The sequence below is a fragment of the Balaenoptera musculus genome, chromosome 12 (assembly GCF_009873245.2).
Source record: "Balaenoptera musculus isolate JJ_BM4_2016_0621 chromosome 12, mBalMus1.pri.v3, whole genome shotgun sequence".
In the NCBI taxonomy this organism is placed as follows: domain Eukaryota; kingdom Metazoa; phylum Chordata; class Mammalia; order Artiodactyla; family Balaenopteridae; genus Balaenoptera; species Balaenoptera musculus.
The window spans coordinates 53,585,169-53,608,390 of NC_045796.1; the positions used below are offsets into that span (position 1 = coordinate 53,585,169).

At 42.4% G+C, this 23,222-nt stretch overlaps 1 protein-coding gene across 2 annotated transcripts in view; it reads right to left on the reverse strand.

The window, feature by feature from the left end:
• CRYBG1 (crystallin beta-gamma domain containing 1) overlaps positions 1–23,222 on the reverse strand; it is a 207,587-nt gene that overhangs the window by 73,843 nt on the left and 110,522 nt on the right. The window contains exon 1 of one of the 2 annotated variants that reach the window (XM_036871436.1): positions 3,701–3,866. The exons of the other annotated variant lie outside the window; for it this stretch is intronic. Within the exon in view, the coding sequence (XP_036727331.1) occupies positions 3,701–3,703 (3 nt within the window). The 5' untranslated portion in view covers positions 3,704–3,866. Of the gene's footprint in view, positions 1–3,700; positions 3,867–23,222 lie in introns of those variants that run through there. 2 annotated transcript variants of the gene reach the window in all.

Below are 23,222 nucleotides of genomic sequence, written 5' to 3' on the forward strand. Positions count from 1 at the left end.
CTTTGTTTAAAAATTTGATATTTTGTTCACATGGATTTTTTGCATTAACTTTTGTTTTTAAAAATATTGCAATAAAAGACTGAATTGAAATATTATTTACCTTGATTACCGAGTTTTCTGGCACCCCCTTAAACTTTGCTCCTGAGGCAAGAGCCCCACTCCCCTCACCCTACTACTGGCCCTGATGGTGAAGGAGGGGAGGGGGTGTGATCAGAGAGAGACCCACAGGAGACTTAAGAGGTGGTAGCAATATGCTATTTCTTGACCTGCACCTAGTTATTAGAGGTGCTTGCTTTATAATTATTCATTATACCTTACACGTATATTTTATACACTTTTCTGATGCATGCTGTATTTTACAATGACTAGGTAAACTTCATTTCTTTGCTTTCCAATGGGATTGAACATGTTTTATATCCTTATTGGCCTTTTATCTTTCCTCTTTTGTGATTTATTTCAGCTAACATTTAAGAACCTACCATGTGCCAACTACCTCTTAACAGTCTTGTGAGGTGATAACTATCATCCTCATTTTACGTTTGAGAAAACTGCAATGTGAAAAGTGATTTGCCCACAACATGGATGAACCTTGAGGGTATTATGCTAAGTGAAATAATTCAGACAAAGAAAGACAAATACTGCATGATCTCACTTATATATGGAATCTAAAAAAGCTGAACTCATAGAAACAAAAGTAAAATGGTGGTTGCCAGGGGCTAGGAGCTGGAGAAATGCAGAGATGTTGGCTAGAGGTTACAAACTTCCAGTTATGAGATGAATAAGTTCTGGGGATCCAATGTACCACATAGTCACTGTACTTAGCAATACTGTATTATATACCTGGAGGTTGCTAAATGTTCTCACCACCACCAAAAAAAATGGCAGTTATGTGAAGTGACGGAGGTGTTAACTAACCTTATTTTGTGGTAATCATTTCATAATATATACATGTATCAAAATATCATGTTGTACACCTTAAACTTATACAATATTATATGTCAATTATAGCTCAATAAAGCTAGGAAAAAAAAAAAAAAAAAAAAAAAAAAGTGATTTGCCCAAGGTCATGCATAGCTGGTGGCACCAGAAGATGCACTGCGATGTTTGTGCTATTTCTCTCCTTCTCTTTCCTGCTCTGTTCCTTTGGGTTACATTGGTTACACACACACACACACACACACACCCCACACATACTTAAATATGAACAGAGATGAGGGAGGTCACCCCAGACACAGAAAAAGCTGAGAAGTAAAGCGTGCTGCTAAGGAAGGTGGGGAGGAGGGGCCCTGTGAGGACAGGAAATGGCTGGGAGGGGCAGCTCCAGGGGAGTCCAGAGAACAGCACTGAACCAACAAACTGGAGGGGGTGGGGGGAATTCACACTTTAGCTCGCTGGGGCCTATACAATTATGCGTTTTCATGCAGTGTCAAATGAATATTTTTTTCCACTTTCTGGGTCTCTGACCCTTCCTCTCGCTTCCTTTTTACCCTCCCAAGGAATTTAGCCTTATTCCTCACTGGCTCCACTAGACTCTGTCATGGGGGATTGGGACTGTGTGTGTGTGTGTGTGTGTGTGTGTGTGTGTGTGTGTGCGTGCGCGTGCTGGGAGTAGGAAGACTGTGACAAAGTTGCTGCTCATTCAATTTTGAAAAGAGAAGCATTTCATCACCTCTCACCACTCTGTTCCTGGCGCGCGGCAGGAACGTTGGATGCCACTCTCTGCCTCAGCTTGCAGGTCTGGAGTGTGTTTTGCAAACGCTGCTCCTGTACAGGCTTGAGGCGGACAAGCCTGTGCACCCAGGTTGAGCACTGCCCTAGTCCTAATTATGCCTGGAGACACAGGCAGCAGGTTCCTGCCCATTTCAACATCTGAATTAAAATGAGAATGTCGGCTCACTGGCCACTATGCTCTTAGCACCCACAGTGCCTTCCACGTACCTTTATCTCATATCACAGAGAAACTCAAGGGAAAAGCAACCTTCAAAATTACCAGCCTGGCCACTATGCCTCCCCCCACTGTCCTCCCCACCCCACCCCAAGCTTACTTACCAAGGTGCACAGGCTACAGTTACGTTAATCTGCTTAGTGCATTTTTAGATATTTACAATTAGGCCTTAATAAGATGGTTGACCAAAACATCAGAGATTTTACTTATTAAACTTAAAATGTTTTCTGAAGGTTTATAGTCATAAGGCTCTTAAACCTAGATGTTTATTATTTTTTTTTAATTTGGCAAATTCACTTTAAAAAAGGCATTTCTTGTAAAACACAAGGTATTAATTCTGTTAAGGTTTCTAGGGGAGGATTAGGAGTTCATATCCTAAGTGTAAAGACTACTTGTCCATGTAGTTATTAAGCCACTGTGTCTAAAATATCAAAGGATAGGGGAAAGTGATAAGAATTAACAGAGAAAATGATGGCAACAATACCCAACACTTATTTGGTGCTTTATATTTATGCCTCTTTGAGCAAAGTAGTGAAGCAAACTTTAATAGACTCTTACATAAACTCCTTTTTCTGAAAAGTTTACAAGATTGCTTTTTTCTCATAACTTACTTTAAGCCATGGCACTTCTAGAATGATAGGGTTGTAAGAAGCCGAGTCGCTCCTATAAATTTCTGTGTCCTAATAAAATCTCATTTGGGGAAAGTACATGCAACACATAATAACGTGTTATGGGGACAGGCCCGCGTGAGCAGCAACAGCCGACACCCAGTGGAGAACGTATTTGAAAGATAACCTACATTTTAAAAGAAAGTGTAGTAGAGATCTACCTTTCCCTACCATGATGAAAAATAAAAATCAATCCTTAGCACTCGACACAATGTTTCCCAACTAGTTTCTTCCAAGGGGCTAGATGTCAGTTTGCCTCTGATATTTGGAAAAGGGGTGGGGAAAAGATTCTTTTCAACTCAGGGGAGAAAAAGGATTAACTAAGTTCTTTGCAGCACACTCAGCAACAGATCTATAAAATTGACGTCGTTAGAATGGCTGATGGAACTAACTCAAATATAGTCAGCAAGGGCAGCTTGTCAATGATTACCTGCAATAATTTAAAGAACCTCGAGAAGGGCAGACACAGAGATCACATACTAGTGTTTTCATTTCTATTTCAAAGTCTCCAAGGCTACGTAGCCCCCACTCTACTCCTCAGCCTCCTACTATATTCCTTCTACTCACAATTGCTCACGATTTTTAAGCCCAGAGAATTTACCAGCTCTAGACAATAAACACACTGTGAAGTTAACTGATGTCATTAATAATACTACATAAATTCAAAACAAAGTCTCGGTCAGTGGGCTTCCCCGTTGGCGCAGTGGTTAAGAATCCGCCTGCCAATGCAGGGGACAAGGGTTCGAGCCCTGGTCCAGGAAGATCCCACATGCCGTGGAGCAACTAAGCCCGTGTGCCACAGCTACTGAGCCTGAGCTCTAGAGCCCGCAAGCCACAGCTACTGAGCCCATGTGCCACAACTACTGAAGCCCGCGCGCCTAGAGCCGGTGCTCCGCAACAGAAGCCACCGCAATGAGAAGCCCGCGCACCGCAACGAAGAGTAGCTCCCGCTCGCCGCAACTAGAGAAAGCCCGTGCGCAGCAACAAAGACCCTAAACAGCCAAAGATAAAATTTAATTAATTAATTAATTAAAAATAAAAAGTCTCGGTCAGTGAAGACATAACAAAACTTCACTTAGTTTCTTACCATGATGTGGCTTCTTTTTTCCTTTCTATAGACACACCAAGAGAATATGAGAAGTACAGTGTAGCTCCACAGGCATTACCAAGATCAATCTTGCCACTTCTCAGAATAGCCTTGTCTATCCTCCTCCTTCCAGATGACTGTGTTTAACTCTCACCAGCTCACCTTCCTGGCAGTGCTTCTCTCTCCCAGAGCCCGAGCTGAATGACAGATACTGACTGTTTATGCGAAGAGCACATTTAACAAAGGCGTGTTTGATTCAAAAGTTGCAAGGGTTAAAGAGGTGCGCCCTTTTTTGGGTGTGACACTGACCCAAAATTGCTGAAAAGACAACAGAGGAAGTAGTAGGCAGTTTGGGGAAAGTTGCCCTGAATACATTAATTTGGAAAACCTGACAGGAAGTAGAGTGAGAAGGATCTCTTAGCTTTGATTTTCTTTCTCTGGTGAACAAGGTCAGCTTTCTTTAATGCCGAGTTTTTGTTATGTCTCGTTTTAATTCCACCTTCTATTCACTTATGCTTTCTTAAAAAGGTATAAATTATATCTCATAAGCCACATACCATGTAACATTACCAAAAATGAAAGCATGCAGCATAATAACAGAAAATGTAAAAATTATGTCCACCTCATTAAAACCCAAATAATTGATACCTATTTTCATCAATAAGTAGAATTCAATAATTGCAGATTACCATGACATTTGTTCCAAAAGTTTCTAGTTCATATGTCTGATCAGAAGTTTTCAGTATTTGGTTAACAAGTTTATTCTTCAACGAAATAGTCACACTACTATTAGACCAATATTTCTTAAGTCTTTGTTATTAGGTGACATCAATCATAAAAAAGTGCTCTCCTAATTTTTTCATCATGAGCATCAGTATTAGAAACATTTATTGAGCATCTACTGGCTCATTTCAATGTGCAAGTTTGTATTGATGATGGTGCGTGTGTATGTGAGGTACTATTACTCTTTTGTATATTTTAAATTTTCTTTTAAATTATGGTAAAAAGCACACAACAAAATTTACATCTTAACCATTTTCAAGTGTACAGGTTAGTAGTGCTCACTATATTCACACTGTTGTGCACAGATCTCTAGAACTTTTTCATCTTGAACAACTGAAGCTTCATACCTATTGAACAACAACTCCCCATTTTGCCAACCCTGCAGCCCCTGGAAACCACTATTCTCCTTTCTGTCTCTATGAGCTGGACTATTTAGGTACCGCATAAAGTGGAAACGTACAGTACTTGTCTTTTTGTGACTATCTTATTTCATTTGGCATAATGTCCTCACGATTTGTCTATGTTGTAGCATAAGACAGGATTTCCTCCTCTTTTAAGGTTGAATAATATTCCATTGTATGTATGGATTACATTTTCTTTATCCATTCATCTGTTAATGGACATTTGGGTTACTTCCACCTCTTGGTTTTTGTGAATAATGCTGCAATGAACATGGGTGTGCAAGTATCTCTTCAAGATCCTGCATTCAATTCTTTAGGATATATACCCAGAAGTGGATCATATGGTAATTTATTTTTAATTTTTTTAGTAACCATCATACTGTTTTCCCTAGCAGCTGTACCATTTTACTTTCCCACCAACAGGGCACAAGTGTTCCAATTTCTCCACATCTTCACCAACACTTGTTATTTTTTGGTTTTTTGGTAGTGGTCTTCCTAATGATGAAGTGGTGATTATTTGTTTTTTGTTTTGTTTTGTTTTTGAGTGAGAGTGCTATTCTAAAGAAAAGCTATAAGAAGTAGATGGCTATACTTATTTAAAATATATATTATAAATTTCTCTAGGCTTGGCAAACTCAGCTGTAATTTCCTCTGTAATCATCTATGTAAAAAGATAAATTTTGGATAGATTGAAAGTTAAACTCTCCAAAAAGTAAAAAAAAAAAAAAAAAAAATTATCTTAAATAACTACTTAAAAAATATTAAAAGGTTTATTTATAAAAAGACTCAATGGTCATTTGCCAACCGTAACTGTATTTATAGAGGGTCACACTCATGATTACATGAGGGCTCTTACAGTTCACTTATTCATTCAACAAGCAGTTATTGGTTGCCAACTCTGTCAGTTTCTGCAGATTCAGGAATTAAAAGACAGTCTCTGCCATCAAGGAACTCACAGTTTGGGGTAAAAGGGAAGGAAATAGGGCAGATGTGTGCAAAGACAGAGCAAAGCAATTATTGTTTAGAGGTGTGTATAGGATACAGTGGGCATCTGATGATAGCTACCATTAATGGATGGCCTGTGTAGAAAAAGTAGTGCTTTCTACAAGGGGTGGCATTTGAATTGATACTTAAAATGCATGTATCCTAGTTATGGTACTGTGGTTGGTAACAGATAAAACCCTTATAATCTAATACTAATTCTGCAGTTTAATATAAATCATTTATATTAAAAATATTTACCTGGTGATATGGAGATATATATATATATATATAATATGAAAATAAGAATTCTTCTACTGACTCAACCTGGACAGAAAAGCCATGAAACAATTACTATCTTCTATAAGTACCTACCGTGTACTCACTCGGTGAGAGGTAGAGAACATAAGGCTTATTCTGACTTCTAGAAGCTTATAGAGTTGTCTATAAAACAACCACCAGTGTGCAGACAGGCATATAATTAAGTGCTAAAATGTGTAGAGGAGACATTTGTAATGCTTCAAGAATTCAAAGAGGAAGAGAGGAGTGAGAATGTGCCAGAAGATTGCAGGAAGGACCTAGGACTGCCTGGAAGGATAGATTTAATGAGGCAAGGGTGGAGGAACAGCATTCCAGGTGAGGGGAACAGCCAGAATAAAGGCAATGAAGTGACAACAGGCGTAGGGGTTCGCTTGAGTGACGGTGCATAATGAAGGTCAGTGGGATAAGTAAGTAGGAGGCTGAATAAGTAAGAATAATTTAGTTTGGTGAGGGCCTTGAAAGGCCAGTCAAGAAGCCTAGGTGTGATGTCATGAGAAATATGAGCTCTTTGCAGGTTTCTGAGCAGGGAAGTGACATGATTCAAAGCAGTGTTGGAGGAAGACAAGCATGGCAGGCTGCGGTGGGCCCAACTGGATGGGGACCTGGAGTCAGCAGTTGAGACATGAAGGGCTGAGTAGCCTGAAGTGATCACCGACTGTGGAAACAGAGGGAAGAAAAGAAAGGACTGCAGGAAAGCAGACACTGAGAGAGAGAGATGACTCCAAAGAACTCTGTGACGCCTCGGAGAACCCTGGGAGCTCCATCGGAGCTCAGGAGTCTGGCGTGAGTCATGTTGAACTCAGAGCACAGTAAATATTTCCACATGGAAATGTCCACAAACCATCTGGAACAGAACTGGAACCCATTTCCATTTTCAAAGCTACATATCTACACTGTACCTGAAGCCTCAATCAGTCACATACCAGATCACAATTTGGTAGGAAAGATATAAGTGACAGTTTGTAACTGGCGTCACTGGCTCTATGAAGGGCCAGACGTGCTCTTACTCCCTGTAAAAGAGATGAAAGACACCTGTGTCTGTCCTCAGCTGCCATCAGCGCTTTACCGATCTGGGTCAGGACTCAGTCTCTCCAAATGTGCCTCATCCACACATGGCCCCTGCTGAGCCACCTTTGTAGTGAGAAGTGCATTAATAAACGTAAGTAATAACCACTCTGACATGACATCATTTTGTTTAAATAAAGTGTTTGAAAAAAGGTCATGCTTTGTGATTATCATAATGAATGAAGTAAAAACAGCAAGCGTGTAGTTTTGTTTTGAAACCAATGAAAATCCTCTTGTGAGAGGAGACTTCATTAAATTAACATCACACAGAGATGAGAGGAAGAGCTGCCAGTTTCATTTACTTTCCAGCCTCACTGGAGGTGCTGTACTGTTTCATTACTGTACATTTTTTTTTAAGTGCAACTTGAAAAATAGTCAGACGCTCAGAGCCAGCAACAAGACTCCTCACAGGGCGTGGGGAATGGCCTGAGAATCTGGCAGGCCTCCCTCCTGCCCCCTCAGCCAAGTTCCCCAGTTCCCCAGGGGTCATTCCAGCTTCAGGGCCTTTCCTCACCCACTCATTCTCTCTCTACCTGTGGGAGTCTGTATTCTGGAGCAGGAAGGCAGGAATAAGAATACGAAAAATTCCTGCCCCTGACTCTATGGCTGGGTCTCTGAAGAGCACAGAGCAGGGGCTAAATGCAAAAGACAGCAAAATTGCCAATGCCTGACTTTCCTCCCACATTCATTGGCCCTGCCCTTCTGTATCACACTGGAAAATATTCACATCAACATATTTCAGCTACTAGTCACAGAATAGGCATATGAATAAATGCAGAGCATGTGTTCGCAAGGCCCAATGAATCTTCCTAGTGCAAAAATTCAATATGTAAACTTTAAAATTTTGCAAAAGAAATTCATCTTTAGGGGCTTCCCTGGTGGTGCAGTGGTTAAGAATCCGCCTGCCAATGCAGGGGACACGGGTTCCAGCCCTGGTCCGGGAAGATCCCACATGCTGTGGAGCAACTAAGCCCGTGCACCACAACTACTGAGCCTGTGCTGTAGAGGCCGTGAGCCACAACTACTGAGCCTGCGTGCCACAACTACTGAAGCCTGTGCACCTAGAGCCTGTGCTCCACAACGAGAGAAGCCACCACAATGAGAAGCTGGCGCACCGCAACGAAGAGCAGCCCCCGCTTGCCACAGCTAGAGAAAGCCCGGGCACAGCAACAAAGACCCAACACAGCCAAAAATAATAAATAAATAATAAAATAAATAAATTTATTAAAAAAAAAAAGAAATTCATCTTTAAATTGCCACCCTCTGTTTTTTTTAATCTACTCAATCTATTGCTTTAGGTTCTGACTAATTTCTCTTTCATAATCCTCCTGGTGAGATGTCCCCCTCATTAACTGAATTGTAGAGTTTTCTTTCTGTGCTTATTCCTTTAGGAACCATCAGACCAGTCACAAATCTGATTTAAAGATGGTTATGCCATCGCTCTTGATTCCCCAAAGCTCACACTCTTCTAGGGGAAAGTGCCTCCATTCACACCAGCATGAACTAGGAATTCTCCTAGCTGTATGAAGAAACCGGCAGCATTACACCACCCCATCTCTGTGGACATATTTGTTTTTGTTTTTTGTTTTTAACATCTTTATTAGAGTATAATTGCTTTACAATGGTGTGTTAGTTCCTGCTTTATAACAAAGTGAATCAGTTATACGTATACATATGTCCCCATATCTCTTCCCTCTTGCATCTCCCTCCCTCCCACCCTTCCTATCCCACCCCTGTAGGTGGTCACAAAGCACCGAGCTGATCTCCCTGTGCTATGCGGTTGCTTTCCACTAGCTATCTATTTTACGTTTGGTAGTGTATATATGTCCATGCCACTCTCTCACTTTGTCCCAGCTTACCCTTCCCCCTCCCCATATCCTCAAGTCCATTCTCTAGTAGGTCTGTGTCTTTATTCCCGTCTTGCCCCTAGGTTCTTCATGACCATTTTTTTTTTTTTTTTTTTAGATTCCATATATATGTGTTAGCATATGGTATTTGTTTTTCTCATTCTGACTTACTTCACTCTGTATGACAGACTCTAGGTCCATCCACCTCACTACAAATAACTCAATTTTGTTTCTTTTTTGTGGATATATTTGAATAAAAAGCTGGGTGGGATTCTGAGAGGGAAACAACACTGTAATGTGAGCTCATTAGACTAAGGACTCCCCTCTGGTTGAATTTTCATGCCCTGCTAGAGAAATTAGTCTCTCCATTCCAGACAAAATCTTCCCATAGTTCTTTACCTGTTCCTCAATCTATGCACTTTTTAGACATTTAGTCTGTTTCCTCACTATTAATTAACAAACTCAACTCTGTCACTTACACAGGATAATTTTGTGTTCTTGTGTACAGACTGAATAAAATGAACTGAAACCAACTCTAAACAACATAAACTACAACCAAACTAAAATGATTCAAAATAATTACTGTTTTCCTTTTCAATCTCTCAAAACAGTAATTAATTTGAAATTTTTCCTATTATTTTGAAGTAATTTGGGATCTGTGACACAATCAAATAAAAAACACTCTATTAAGACTGTTGCTCGAAAAGTATTTGTGGTAGGAAGAATTCTAAGATGGTTCCCTAAATTCCCACCCTCGGTACACGCACCCTGTGTAATCCCCTCCCTTTGAGTGTGGGCAGGTCCTATCAATATGATGGATGTCACTTCTGTGATTAGGTACATTACGAGGCAAAGGTGAAGGGATTTTGCAGATGTAATTAAGTTCCCTAATGAGTTGACTTTGAGTTACTCAAAAGGGAGATTATCCTAGGTAGACCTGACCCAGTCAGGTGAGCCCTTTAAAAGAGAGCCCAGAGGTCAGAAACTTGAAGCATCAAAGGCTCTCCCCTGATGACTTTTGAAAAGCAAGCTGCTATGAGTTCTACAGCAAGGAAGTGGAATCTTGCCAACAACCACAGGAGCTTGGAAGAGGACTCCTAGCCTCAGATGAAACTGCAGCCCCAGCTGACACCATGATTGCAGGTTGTGAGACCCTGAGTGGAGAATCCAGTTAAGCCTTGTTCAGACTCCTGACCCATGGAATCTGAGACAATTAAATCCATGTTGTTTTCAGCTGCTAAATTTATGATAATGTTATGCAGCAATAGAAAACTAATTCAATATCAATAAATATTTATTGGCCACTTTTCGCTGGGCTACATTTTGCAATAGATTTTTTTAAAGTGTAAGGATTAATCCATGTATTTGAGAAACTTTAATCTACTGGGGTCCATAATATAGGCAACTCTGTGGGGACAAAATAAAGCAGCATGTATCTGGTAAGTTGTAGGAATTCTTAAACTAGGAATGTGAAGGAGGAGAGCAATCAGGGAAGGCTTTGTGAAAGTGGTGGCACAAGCTGGAGTTTGAATAGTTGTGTTAGGTAGAAATGGGGTAGATCAGCATCCCAGGACAAAGGAAGGGCGTGAGCAAAGCAGAGATGGAAAAGTGCAATGTCTATTTAGGGAGGAGCCAATGAAACACTCTGGCTGAGACATAGAGTTCCCGTAGGGGTTGCTTGGGACTTTACTGGTGATCAACAGGCAGCCTTTGAAGGCAAGAGAGGCACATTTTGTGTGTTAACAAGGGTAGCAAATGTTTGGCTCTCCATCTAAGTGGAAAGGTTGACTGTTTTCTTGGTTCAGAAGATAAGGGAGATCCTTTGCTCTCTCCTGGCTTTTCGGATGTTGATACTGTTATCTCCCCTGCTTCCTGATTCTCACTATGCAGTAAACGCTAAGGGGCTTTTTTCCTCTATGATATCAAATATCTTGTTTACTAACAGAAAGGAGATTTCCGATCTCTGCAACAAAACACTTACTGGATCCATTTCATCAGGAGGTGGAGGAAGGGCACGCAGCAGCAAGCTCAGTCTACATGCTCTCCTCCATTTAAGAGACTCATATCTAACAATAATCAAATTATGTGGAAAAGAAGATAATCATTTCAAAATCTGTGCATTTTAGTGGATAGATATCTCAAATAAGATGGCCCTTGGTTTAGAGAAATTTTTAAAAGATTTATATATTGGGGGCTTCCCTGGTGGCGCAGTGGTTGAGAATCTGCCTGCTAATTCAGGGGACACGGGTTCGAGCCCTGGTCTGGGAAGATCCCACATGCCACGGAGCGACTGGGCCCGTGAGCCACAACTACTGAGCCTGCGTGTCTGGAGCCTGTGCTCCACAACAAGAGAGGCCACGATAGTGAGAGGCCCGCGCACCGCGATGAAGAGTGGTCCCCACTTGCCGCAACTAGAGAAAGCCCTCGCACAGAAACGAAGACCCAACACAGCCAAAAATAAATTAATTATTTTTTTTAAAAATTTATATATTGAAAAATAGGACAGATCAGAATAGGAAGCATAGATCTTCATGGGGAAAAAAAAAAAAAAAAGGAATTTGGGGGATTGAAGACTGGCCTCTAAAAATAGCATAAAGGTTGAGACTTCGAAAAAAGGTTAGTGAGTCATTCCCAGTGTGGAGAATGGCTGAGGAAATTTTATCAACAGTAGTGATCAATATATGATTTTCAATTGCTAGCCATACTGTGCCACACCCTCAGTAAGAGTTTTCTGTATGCGACTGTGAGGGTAGTGGTGCTTCTGGGGAATCAAGAAGGGGACTGAGGTCCACGTACAGGCTGACGTGTGGCCAAAGGAAACATGGGAGGAGAGGTGAGAGAGGGAGTGGACACTCTGAGAAGGGTCAGAGCCAGAGGTGGGGGAGGGCAGGGAGGTCTCTGGCTTTGCCTAGCATGTGGAAGGGGGCTTCCCTCTTTTTATTTGAGCATTGAAGGACAGGTGTCCTCCTATGGCTGGAAGTCTTGGGGGACACCAAATAGCAGATATTTGTATTATATTTTTATAAATTTCAACCATAAGGGTTAACTATGTCCCAAACACATTGCTAAGTGCTTTATATACATAATCTCATTGACTCTGAAGAGGTACTTGTTACTGTCCCCATTTTCAAATGAGGAAGCAAGTTCAGAGAAGGTAAGTAACTTGCCCAAGGGCAGAGAACGAATCAACAGTGTCCAGATTCAAACCCAGTGCTGCTGGGCTCCGAATCCCATGTTCTTACCCTCCGCTCTCTACACCAGCTTTCACCACACTGCTCTACCAGGAACCACTCTGTTTCTCTGGTTCCCCCTTGTCTTCCCTCACAACCCTCTTGCTTGTCTCCCTCTTTATCAATTTCCTTTTTAATACCCCCTCCACCTCAAATGTAATTTCTGCTGTCTCTTGGGCGCATTCAGCCATCTTCTGGGGGCGTCTCTCTTGGTATGTTCCCGCACCATAGATACCGACCGTGTCACGTTCATTGGATAGACACTCAGCCTCCTGGGATGGGTTAGGGAATGTGGCTGAGGCCACACAGGAAGAGGCAAGGCTAGCTGCTGATAAAGGTAATTCGTATATTGGGGCCCATAAAATGGAGACCGCCCCAGTAGCCTAGCCCACGGCACAAATCTAAGTCATCCTGCTCTTACAGGAAACACCTGTCAAGGAAACCTGACACATACCAATCACAATTCTCCAACTCAGCTTTAGCTCACCTTACCCTAGAAACTAGCACCTGCTAGCCTTATATGGAAATCACCACCTCCTAGCCAATCACATCCTGCTTCCTTGTTGCCACTTCTAATGCTGCATAAATCTCGCTCTTGCCCAAAATCCCTCAGGAAGAGAGCTCCACCGCTTGTGAGGCACTGTACTTCCCCAGTCCAGTCCTTTCCCTTGAATAAAGGACACCAACCTTGTTACTAAATTGTATTATTTTTGTCATTTGACAGTGCTACCTAGGGACCCTTTTTCCCTGGTCACGCTGAATGGTGATCCTTTTAAAACCACAAGTCAGATCATGTCTGACACTCCCCTGCTTAAAATCCTCCAATGGCTTCCATGATGTTCAGAAAGAAATTCAAAGCTCTGACAATGGCCATCAAGCCCCTGCGTGATCCGGCCCCTGCCTACCCCATTCGCTCCCCTCCAGCCCCTGTGCTCTTGTTACCACTCCTTAACCGAGCCAAGGGCCTTTGTGTGTGCTGTGCTTTCTTCTGGAATGCCCTTCTCCCAGGGAGCCGCATGGGCATTCTTCACTTAACTCAAGTCCCTTCAGGGAGGCCTTCTGTGACTGCTGCTGCTATCTAAAATAGCACTCCCTGCCGTCATTTCTGCTCCCTCTGCCTGTGCTGTTTCCCCCAGCACCTACCACTAGCTAACGATACAATGTATCTACTTGATTGTCTTCTGTCAGAATGCAGGCTCCTGGAGAGCAGGGACTTTCCCTATTTCACTCACCCCCAAACCCCCAGTTGCCTAAAAGAGCTGGCTCATAAGAGGCATCTCACATACATAACAGGTACTTGAAAGACGTCTGCTAAATGAATAAAGGCACTCACAGACAGTGAAAGGCTTGATTCAGGTCTGGTCTGCACATACATGCCTGACTGGGAGAGAAGGTGTATCAGCCAGGTGTAAGTAAGTACAGGAAGAGTGGGAGAATTTGATGAGAGTCTGACAACAGGGCAAAGGTGTGGGCAGGGCACGAAGAGGCTTATGTCCTGCTCCAAGGCTGCTAACCGGTGTGAAGGGCAAGGAGGGAGCAGATACCAGGACAGGCAGAGCAGAGGGCTGTGCTGAGTAGGACACTGAGAGCAGCCTGCAGCCACCCCGGAGGGAGGGGATCAGGGCGGGTAGATGCCTCATCTCCCCTCCCTCCCTCTGATCTCCTGGTGTGACTCCCTTTGACTGAGCTCATCAGGAAGCTAGAGGCCAAAGCCAGACCTGGAGAAGGGTGGAGAGGAACCCAGAGGGCCCAATGGAGGGTCTCCACCTGAGAAGGCAAAGGAGTCTCTGGGGCAAGAGTAAGCCTCGCCTCTCCCTCTTGCTGTTTCTGAAGGAGATGCAGCTGAGATTAGGGAAAGGAAGAGCTGGAGGCCTCACATCATAAAGACTAGCATGGAGTACTGCAGACAAATGTGCCATGGTCTAATTCTACTGGCTGATAAGAAGAATCACCAGCTGGTAAGGGTTTGTAATTATTCTCTTCCTAAATTTACTTTGTCAGAGTGACAGAATTCTTCTAAGCTGAACTTTCATCTCCATTGTAGCAGCCAAGTTTCCTTTAATACTCAGATCCTCTTGATAAATGCTAGGCTGCATTGAGCAATCCTAGCTTGGTCACAGGGTCAACCAGGCCCTCCTGTGGCCCACACCATCTTTGCGGCCATACTGGACCTAATCAGAATCACTGGACCTCAGACCTTATGAGCTTTATACTTCCCTTAAGTCCTGGCAATCATTTCTGCAATTATGTCTTCCCTGACATCATGCCACTGAGAAAATAAACTATAATTCTAGCAAAAAAACTGGATGATGACCCCTATCTCACCCCATATATAAAAAATAACTCAAAACTGATCAAAGACCTAAATGTAAGCTAAAACTACAAAACTCTTAAGAGAAAACATAGGTATAAATCTTTGTGACTTTAAATTTGGCAATGGTTTCTTATAATATGTAAAGCACCAAAAATATATACAGATAAATTGGACTTCATCAAAAATAAAAACTTTTGTGCTTCTAAGAATACTAGCAAGAAAGTGAAAAGATAGCCCACAGAATGGGAGGAAATATCTGCAAGTCACATATCTTGTAAATCAAACATCAAACCACATATGTGGGTTTAGTATCCAGAACTCTTACAATTCAACAACAAAAATACAAATAACCCAATTTTAAAATGGGCGAAGGACTTGCATAGACATTTCTCCAGAGAAGATATACAAATGGACAGTAAGCACATGAAAAATGCTCAACATCATTAGTCATTAGGCAAACACAAATCAAAAGCATAATAAGATACCACTTCACACCCACTAGGATAGATACAATCAAAACAATGACAAATTTTGGCGAGGATATGGATAAATTAGAACTCTTATATATTGTAAAAGTGCAGCCAATTTGGAAAACAGTTTGGTAGTACCAGTTTTGGTACATAAAAGTACCATATGACCCAGCAACTTCACTGTTAGGTATATACTAAGAGAATTGAAAACATATGTTCACAAAAAAAACTTGAACATGAATGTTCACAGTAATATTATTCATAATAGCGAAAAAGTGGAAACAACCCAAAAGTTCATTGACTGATGAATGAATAAACAAAATCTGGCATATCCATGCAAGAGAATATTACATTGCAATACATACTACATACTGGAAGAACCTTGAGACCATGATGCTAAGTGAAAAAAGCCAGACACAAAAGACCACATATTGTATAATTCCACTTTTATCATATATCCAGAGTGGGCAAATCCATAGAGACAGAAAATCGATTAACGGTTGCCAAGGATGGGGCGGGGGTGGGAGGGGCAGGGGGAGGAGAGGGAGTGGGGAGGGACTATGGATGGGTTTCTCTTTGGAGTGCTGAAGATGTTCTGGGATTAGGTAGTGGTGATGGCTGTACAACCTTGGAAATAAAAACTACTGAACCACTGTATACTTTAAAAGGACAAATTTTATGGTATGTGGATCATTTCTCAATTTTAAAAAATGGATGATAAACAATAATGAAGTGAGACTATTTCCAGTGTCCTTATTGCCCCAGTGCAAGGAAACTAATGAAAGTAAAATAAAATCTCAAGTTGCAAGAAAAAAGTTGTGGGGCCCTGGAACAATGCTAAGGCCAAATCTATGAAAGTGCTATGGGAGGCCTTCTCACTGTGTTCTAGTGGCAGCTGCAGAAAGGGAAATGGAAAGAAGGGAGGATGGGAATTAAGGTCCAGGAGTGCCTCCTATGAGCCAGGGACTTCGGCAAAGCCTGAGGTCCCTAACAAGGGGCAGGAGCGCAGCAGTCAGCCCAGGGCTCACATACATGAAGGGCCTCAGATACAAACTTGTATTTGTAAATGACATAAAAGACTCAAGTACATGGAGACAATAACAGGAATTTTGGTCCCTTATAAAACAACATCTCATGAAATATAAACTAACATTTTTTAGCATATCCTTATCTTGCAAATACATAATTATATTTGTGTATGCTAAGAATATTAATTTTTAAAAAGTAAAAATTTAGAACAAATCAGTATTTTCAAAACCCTATTTTTGACATTTTGACATTTGACTTTTGGTTGTTGTAGGAGTTTCTAAAATAGGAGTGAGCTCAGCCTCTCTTAATTTCTGAGGAGTCCTGATCATATTTAAACCCCACAGCCACCCCAAGAGGTATATACTATGGTCGCATTTCATAAGTGAGAAAACTGAGGTTCAGTAAGACTAAATTAATTGACCTGTCTTGCAAAGTTATGTGACTGGGGTTTGAATCCAGGTCTGTCTGATACCAGAACTCATGGTGCCACTTTCACACGTTAAAGAAGATGAAGGGTGAAAATGTAGGTTTTTCTCCACTTAAATGCACCAGAGCACCCCCTCTGCCAAGATCCCCAGGACCACATGGTGCCCTTGTGTACAGTCTTGCTCACAGCCAGGCTGCCGGAGGAACTACTCACATCCTGCTAGAACCCTTCCCCAAAGCTCTGCTGCTCCTGAAAATGTTTCAGGACTGCTTGGAAGAAGGACACACAACTGAGAAACTTAACTCCAGGCCTGCATTTGACCATAAATAGAGAAATATCTTTGCAGGACCTTCCCTACTTCCTTAAACAGAGGACCACACATTAAATAGAGCAGAAATGCCATCTCCGGTTGCTTGCTAAGCGAGAGCAGGGCTTAATATCGCCATGCTGGAGCATATGCGGAGCACCTGATGCAAAGAGACTCTTCTTCAGCTAGCATGGTGGGAGGAGAGTAGAGAAGGAGTGGGAAGGGCCCAATCCCACCGGACGCATGCCACATGAATGCAAAAGGCCAAATGCATTATCCTCATTTTCCGGAGGAAGAAACTAGAGGTAAGAGTAACTTTTCCAAAGTCACATGGCAAGTAGAGCTGGATGGAATTCACCCCAGGTCTGCGTGGCTCCAGAGAGGATGCCCTCCCTCCACAAGAGCATGTGAGGCAGCATAATGCAGTGGTCAGGGGCACACATGTAGCTTTGTTACACAGGTTCAAATCCCAGCTCTGACACTTACTACTGAGTGACCTTGGGCAAGTCGAGAGACCTCTATTCCTCAGGGTTCTCATCTGCAGAAACAGGAGTAATAATTGTATCTATCTACCTCATAGACTTGTTATAAGGATTAAACAGAGCTTCTGGGTTGTGAACATGTGGAGGTGCTGGGAGAGTGGTGTGCTTGGAGAGGGCGTGGAAGCTCTGTGGTCCCTTCTCCATACCTTGCCCTGTTCATCTCTTCCATCTGGCTGTTCCTGAGTTGTACCCTTTTTTTTTTTTTTTTTTTAAATAATATTTATTTATTTATTTATTTATTTTTTGGCTGTGTTGGGTCTTCGTTTCTGTGCGAAGGCTTTCTCCAGTTGCGGCAAGCGGGGGCCACTCTTCATCGCGGTGCGCGGGCCTCTCACTATCACGGCCTCTCCCATTGTGGAGCACAGGCTCCAGACGCGCAGGCTAATTGTGGCTCACGGGCCTAGTCGCTCTGCGGCATGTGGGATCTTCCCAGACCAGGGCTCGAACCCGTGTCCCCTGCATTGGCAGGCAGATTCTCAACCGCTGCGCCACCAGGGAAGCCCAAGAGTTGTACCCTTTTATAATAAACTGGTAATCTAATTGATCTTAAATTGGAAAAAAACAAAAAAAACCTAAAAATGAATGAATTGTCATTGGAATCAGAGTATGAGAAAATAAAGGACTCCACTTTTGATGACTGAAAGAACATTCAAGGACCCAGCACTCAGGAAGATCCTGACCTCTTTCAAGGACAAAATCCAAAAATCCTTACGACTAAGAAACTTGACTGTGCTGATTTTTTTTTTTTTTTTTAATAAATAAGTTATCATCAACTGGGATTCCCACTACATACTCTTATCCAGTGGAAAGAGAATTCCAGACCTGCAGAAGCCTCAATGAGAGTAGTTTGACGGCAGATAACCTTGACAAAAAGTTAAGTACAGGTTTTTATCCTTTCCGACACTTCCATTTGCAAATGAAAATAACAACATTGGCCACATGTATTTTATACCTCTCAATAAATATGTGAATACTGTTATAAAAACAAAAACACTAAACAATGCCAGGATTAGAACAGTGCCTGGCATACAATAAATGCTGTGCTATGTAAGAATCTGCTATTATTGTTTTATACAATTTCTCCATGTCAACACAGTACAATGAGCAGGGGTTGTAAAAATACTTATCCTCTATATACATATGCAACAGGCTGTTGAAATGGAATGCTTTTTGCTCAGTTTCAGGTAAACCTCAAATCTGAGAACAAACCCGTAGTGCCAGGTACCTGCACATTCCAAAGTGAGGTGCATCGACCGCCTATACCAGGACTTGCAGAGGTGATGTCTCAGAGCCAGTATAAGAAATTCTGAAGTCAAAGAAGCTGTGAAAGAGATTGCATTTGGAGAAGGCTGCTGCAGGGTGGAATTTTTCTTCCCTCTCTCACTTCCCCCATGGAAGAGAGAACACAGGTGCTTCCCCTCCCTCAAGCCTAGTGAGAGAAATTCAGGGGGACAAATGGAGAGCTTCATGTGTGTCTCTTGGAGGTTGGGAGACACAGAAGACAAGTGTCTGCCTCACATTTGAGAGATCTAAAGTCAAGGGGCTGAGATTATTGGAGAGAAAGAAGGAGGCACTGGTATTTGGACTGATGGTGAGGGAAGTTTTCCATGGAACAGATGTGGACCCTGCAGGAGAGAGCCAGCCTGGAGCAGTCTTAACGGAGACTCTGCCCGAGAAGGGGGAGGTTGTGGATTGGGACTCTAGCAGGGTCAGTGTGGGGTGGACTCAACGCCTGAGGGCTAAGGGGCAAGTTCTGGCCATCCTGGGAATTACAATGAGCTATATGTCCAACAAGAGCCCTAGAGAAAACCACAAAAGCCCCTGGAGAGAAAGCAGCAGCTATAAATATCCACTTAAGCCAGACAACACCTTCAACATAAGACAGTGCCCCTTTTCCACCCAAATCCCCACTCCGTCTGGGCCTAACCCACAGAGAATGAGTGTGAGCTGGGACTGAATAGTAAAGGGGTAAAATCGGGGAGCGGGAGGAACAGAGGAGAAGCTAGCTACTCCACCCCCTCCCTGCAGGGGGCCCCACCCAAAACCCACCCTAGCTGGGCAAAGGGAGAATGACCACTTGGATGACATTTAGAATTTTAACTACTACATTGGGCCAGACATTTAAATCACTGAAATTAAAGATTTATACTTTCTAAGAGGGAGTGATAAATCCAGGGCGTGGAAAGGAAACAGTCCATAGGACTTTTCTGAAAAGACAGTGCTGACACGGAACAATCTTGATTGTTTCTGCTTTCACATACTGAGCCCCACCCAATCAAAGTAATGCCACTCAGATGAGTAGCCCTCCTCACAATTCTGAAAGCAGGGCTGAGTTGCGGGTCCAGGTGGAGGGGGTGACCTGGACATGAGAAATGCACAAATGATAAAATATGCACCTTCTAGATTATAAGGGGTAGGGGGGTGGAATATGAGATTCAAATAGAACAAGGTGAAATCTGTATAACATGTTGTAGCTACTGCTATAAGGAGAGTGAACATGCAATCACAGAATACATGTAAAACACCAGGAAGGATACAGATGTTTCACTGGTGGAAATGATTTTCGATTAAAGTATATGCTCTTGGTGTCAAAGCCCATGAGAAACTGGGTTCATTCATTCATTCATTCCTTCACACATTCATTGAGCATCAGCTATTACCCCAGCAAGGTTTCTCTTGTCCTGTGTTTATGTCTAATCAGAGGTGCACACTGATTAGAAAAGGCCTGGGAAAGGCATGGTCTCCTCAGCCTCAAAGGGTTCAAAAGTAAAGCTGGGGTCGGTATTCAAAGTATGCCTGCAAAATACACTTGACATGGGCATCCTTTCCATTGATTTGTGCTCTGTCAAATGTCGACCTGTCCTTAGCAGACGTGTGAGAGGCACAGCCCAATCCTTCAGGCGTTGTCCCACGTGGCAATTACTTTCAGCACAAGGTTTTGCAATTCAGCCTGTGCATCAATCAGTTTCTAGATTGTAGCTGTCATCAGCCTCAGCCCAAACCACAGTTTAACTGGCTTTGTCTGGTTACAAACATAATTGGAATTAAAGGTTTAGAAGGAGAGATAAGATAGAGCTAATCTTCTTAACATAAATAAACACACACACACACTCATTTCCTTTTTCATTTTCCTGCACCCTCGTTACAGAGCAGCTCTTCCACAGCGTGCAGATCTAGCCTCGGAGGGCAGCGTATGAAGGGTTCTCCTGGCATCTTCTAAACCTAGGGGGCAGTCGTGGAAACCATCGCCGTCCCTCCACACTTTGTCTCACACTGTGGATGGCCACATCCCAGCTCAGGAGGCACAATTCTTGTACTTGAGCTGCTGTCAGGCTCCCCGCCAGGGAGCACAGTGTGCCCTCCTCCTTTGTGGAGGGACAGGAACTCCTACAGAGGCTCCCCTGCCCTAAGGGAAGGAACTGGTGCCTTGGCACACCTCCCCCAAATGGCCCAGTGCCCTGCTCTGGCTCCACCAAACGGAGAATAAAAAGACCTTTTCATGGCTTGAGATCCTTCAGACAGGAAGAAAGCCTTCACACCCTCTTCTGATGAGCCCCATAAACATGGTTCCCTCTCAGCTAAGGAACAGAGAGAGACTTCAGGAAAACCTCAGCAGAAAGTTGCTCTCCAATAGGGCAAAGGTCTGAAGGAAGGGTGGGGCTACAAGAAGGCCCATTGTCCACCTCCCTCTCTCTTTATTTCTTTTCTGGCTATTTGGTCAGAGCTCGATCACACCAGGGATGATTGAAAGTTAGATGTTTTGCTAGGAGTTTTCTAAAACCCAAATAAATGAAGCTTAATTTGAGGTAATCTGAGGTAATCCATTAGCTATGAGTTGAAAACCAACCTCAGTTTGTTATCTAAGATGAAGTAGCCTGGATGGGGCTGGTCTTAGAAACCCTGACTCACTGCTTCAGCTGAACTTGAAATTTTAGTTCCTCGACCTATAGCAGAATTTTCCCCCAGAAAACACCTTTTAAAGAATATTCACTATCCACTGGAAGCACAATGCTAACATAAGATCCACTTCCTTCTTTCTGCCTCTAAACCTCTTCTTCCTGAATGTTCACTGCAGAACATTCCTTCCTGAAAGTAAGCATACAGAAAAAAATACATTCACCTTTAGCAAACCGCAAATAGGATGAAACAATGATGAGAACAGTCATTTTTTGTGGCTTTGGAGTTACAATCCGACCAATACAAAAAATCATTGCAAAAGTGGCTGAACTGATCTTGAAGGAGATAGGTTGGTCCACATAATTATGTCTCCAGCTCTCCATGCCAGGGTGCCTTCCTAGATAAATAGCTTTATTCTTGCCTTGTCTAATAATAATAACATCTTACCAAATCCTTGTGGTGGGTGGTGTTCCAGTGCTTTACTCATAATAAACTCACTTAATCCCCGAAGCAACCCAATGAGGCAGATGAGTAAACAGAAGCACAGAAAGGTTTAGTAACTATCCCAAGGTCATACAGCTAACAAGTGGCAGAACTCAGATTTGAACCTGAGTTGATGTGACTCCAGAATGTATGCTTTTAACCAATTTACCACACTGTCTACAGGGAACTGGCCACACTTCCTGTCCCTCGTGGGCAGTCCCTAAAAATTTCACAGAAGGAATATCATCCATTAAGTTACATCTACACGCTAACCCATTTTTAACGGTGATTCATGGGGAAGGGGAAATACCATTTCACATACTGAATGACCTAATAACCTTGATATACATCCAGCATTAAATAAACAGAAACAAAACAAACAAACAAAAACTCTACCTCAAGTTTCCCTCAAATTAACTGTAGATAAATCCATACTTGCATTATTCTCAGCCGCCAGGAAACCTAAGCAGAGAGTCTGACTCAAAGTATATTAGAAATCCATTTTATGAAATGCTCTTTTGGTGTTATATCTAACTCCATAATTATAGAATGTTAGAGCTGAAAAGGGCCTTGGAGTTTTTAGAATTTAATCTCCTTAAGGGAGGCTGTCCCAGAAGGATAAAGGAGTTGCCCCAAGTCTTAAGAGCCATTCGGTGGAAGGACCATCACCAGAACAACCTCACAGACCCCTAGGTTCCAATGTCTTTTTCCTCTTTACCATATTGCTTGCCTTACCCGATGTGACATTTTTATATAAAGGAGTGAAATGTTCTCATTACCTGGGGTTAAAGACACTTTCCTATGCTCTGTACAGACAAGGTTAACATAATTATATTCCACCAGTTGAATTTTGTAAATATACTTGAACTGCTTCAAATATGAGTTAGGTGGTGCTTACCTTTCTTCATTTAGAGAAGCAGGTAAAACAGGTAAATACAAAACACTAGGACATGGAATATGAGTGTGCTAAGTGGAAAATGTATATTACTTTTATTTTCTATTATTCCATTATATTTCATCACCAGTCATTTGTTTCTGGTGGAAATTGTTGCTGATATTTCTGAAAACCATCAGGAAATGTTTTACATTCTGTGAAAGAGAAAATGTCTCTTTTTCAAAATATCTGATCCCTGGCCTGTTCTCTCGTCCAGGAGCTCAGGAGCTCAGGACCTCCTGCCAGATGGTCTGCCTGCCTCTCATCTCTCTCTGCCAGTGCGTCTGAACACAGCCATTTGTTCGTTCCTTCCAAGTCACAGATTTCATACTATCATTTGTATCTCAAAAACCTTCAGCAACTCTCCACTGTCTACAGGGTAAAGCCCAAACTTTCAGAACCCTAAACAGACAGCACTATATATCTTTCAAGTCCATCTGCCTTTGTGTATGATACAAACCATCCTCTCCTGCCAAATTAGTAAGTCTCCA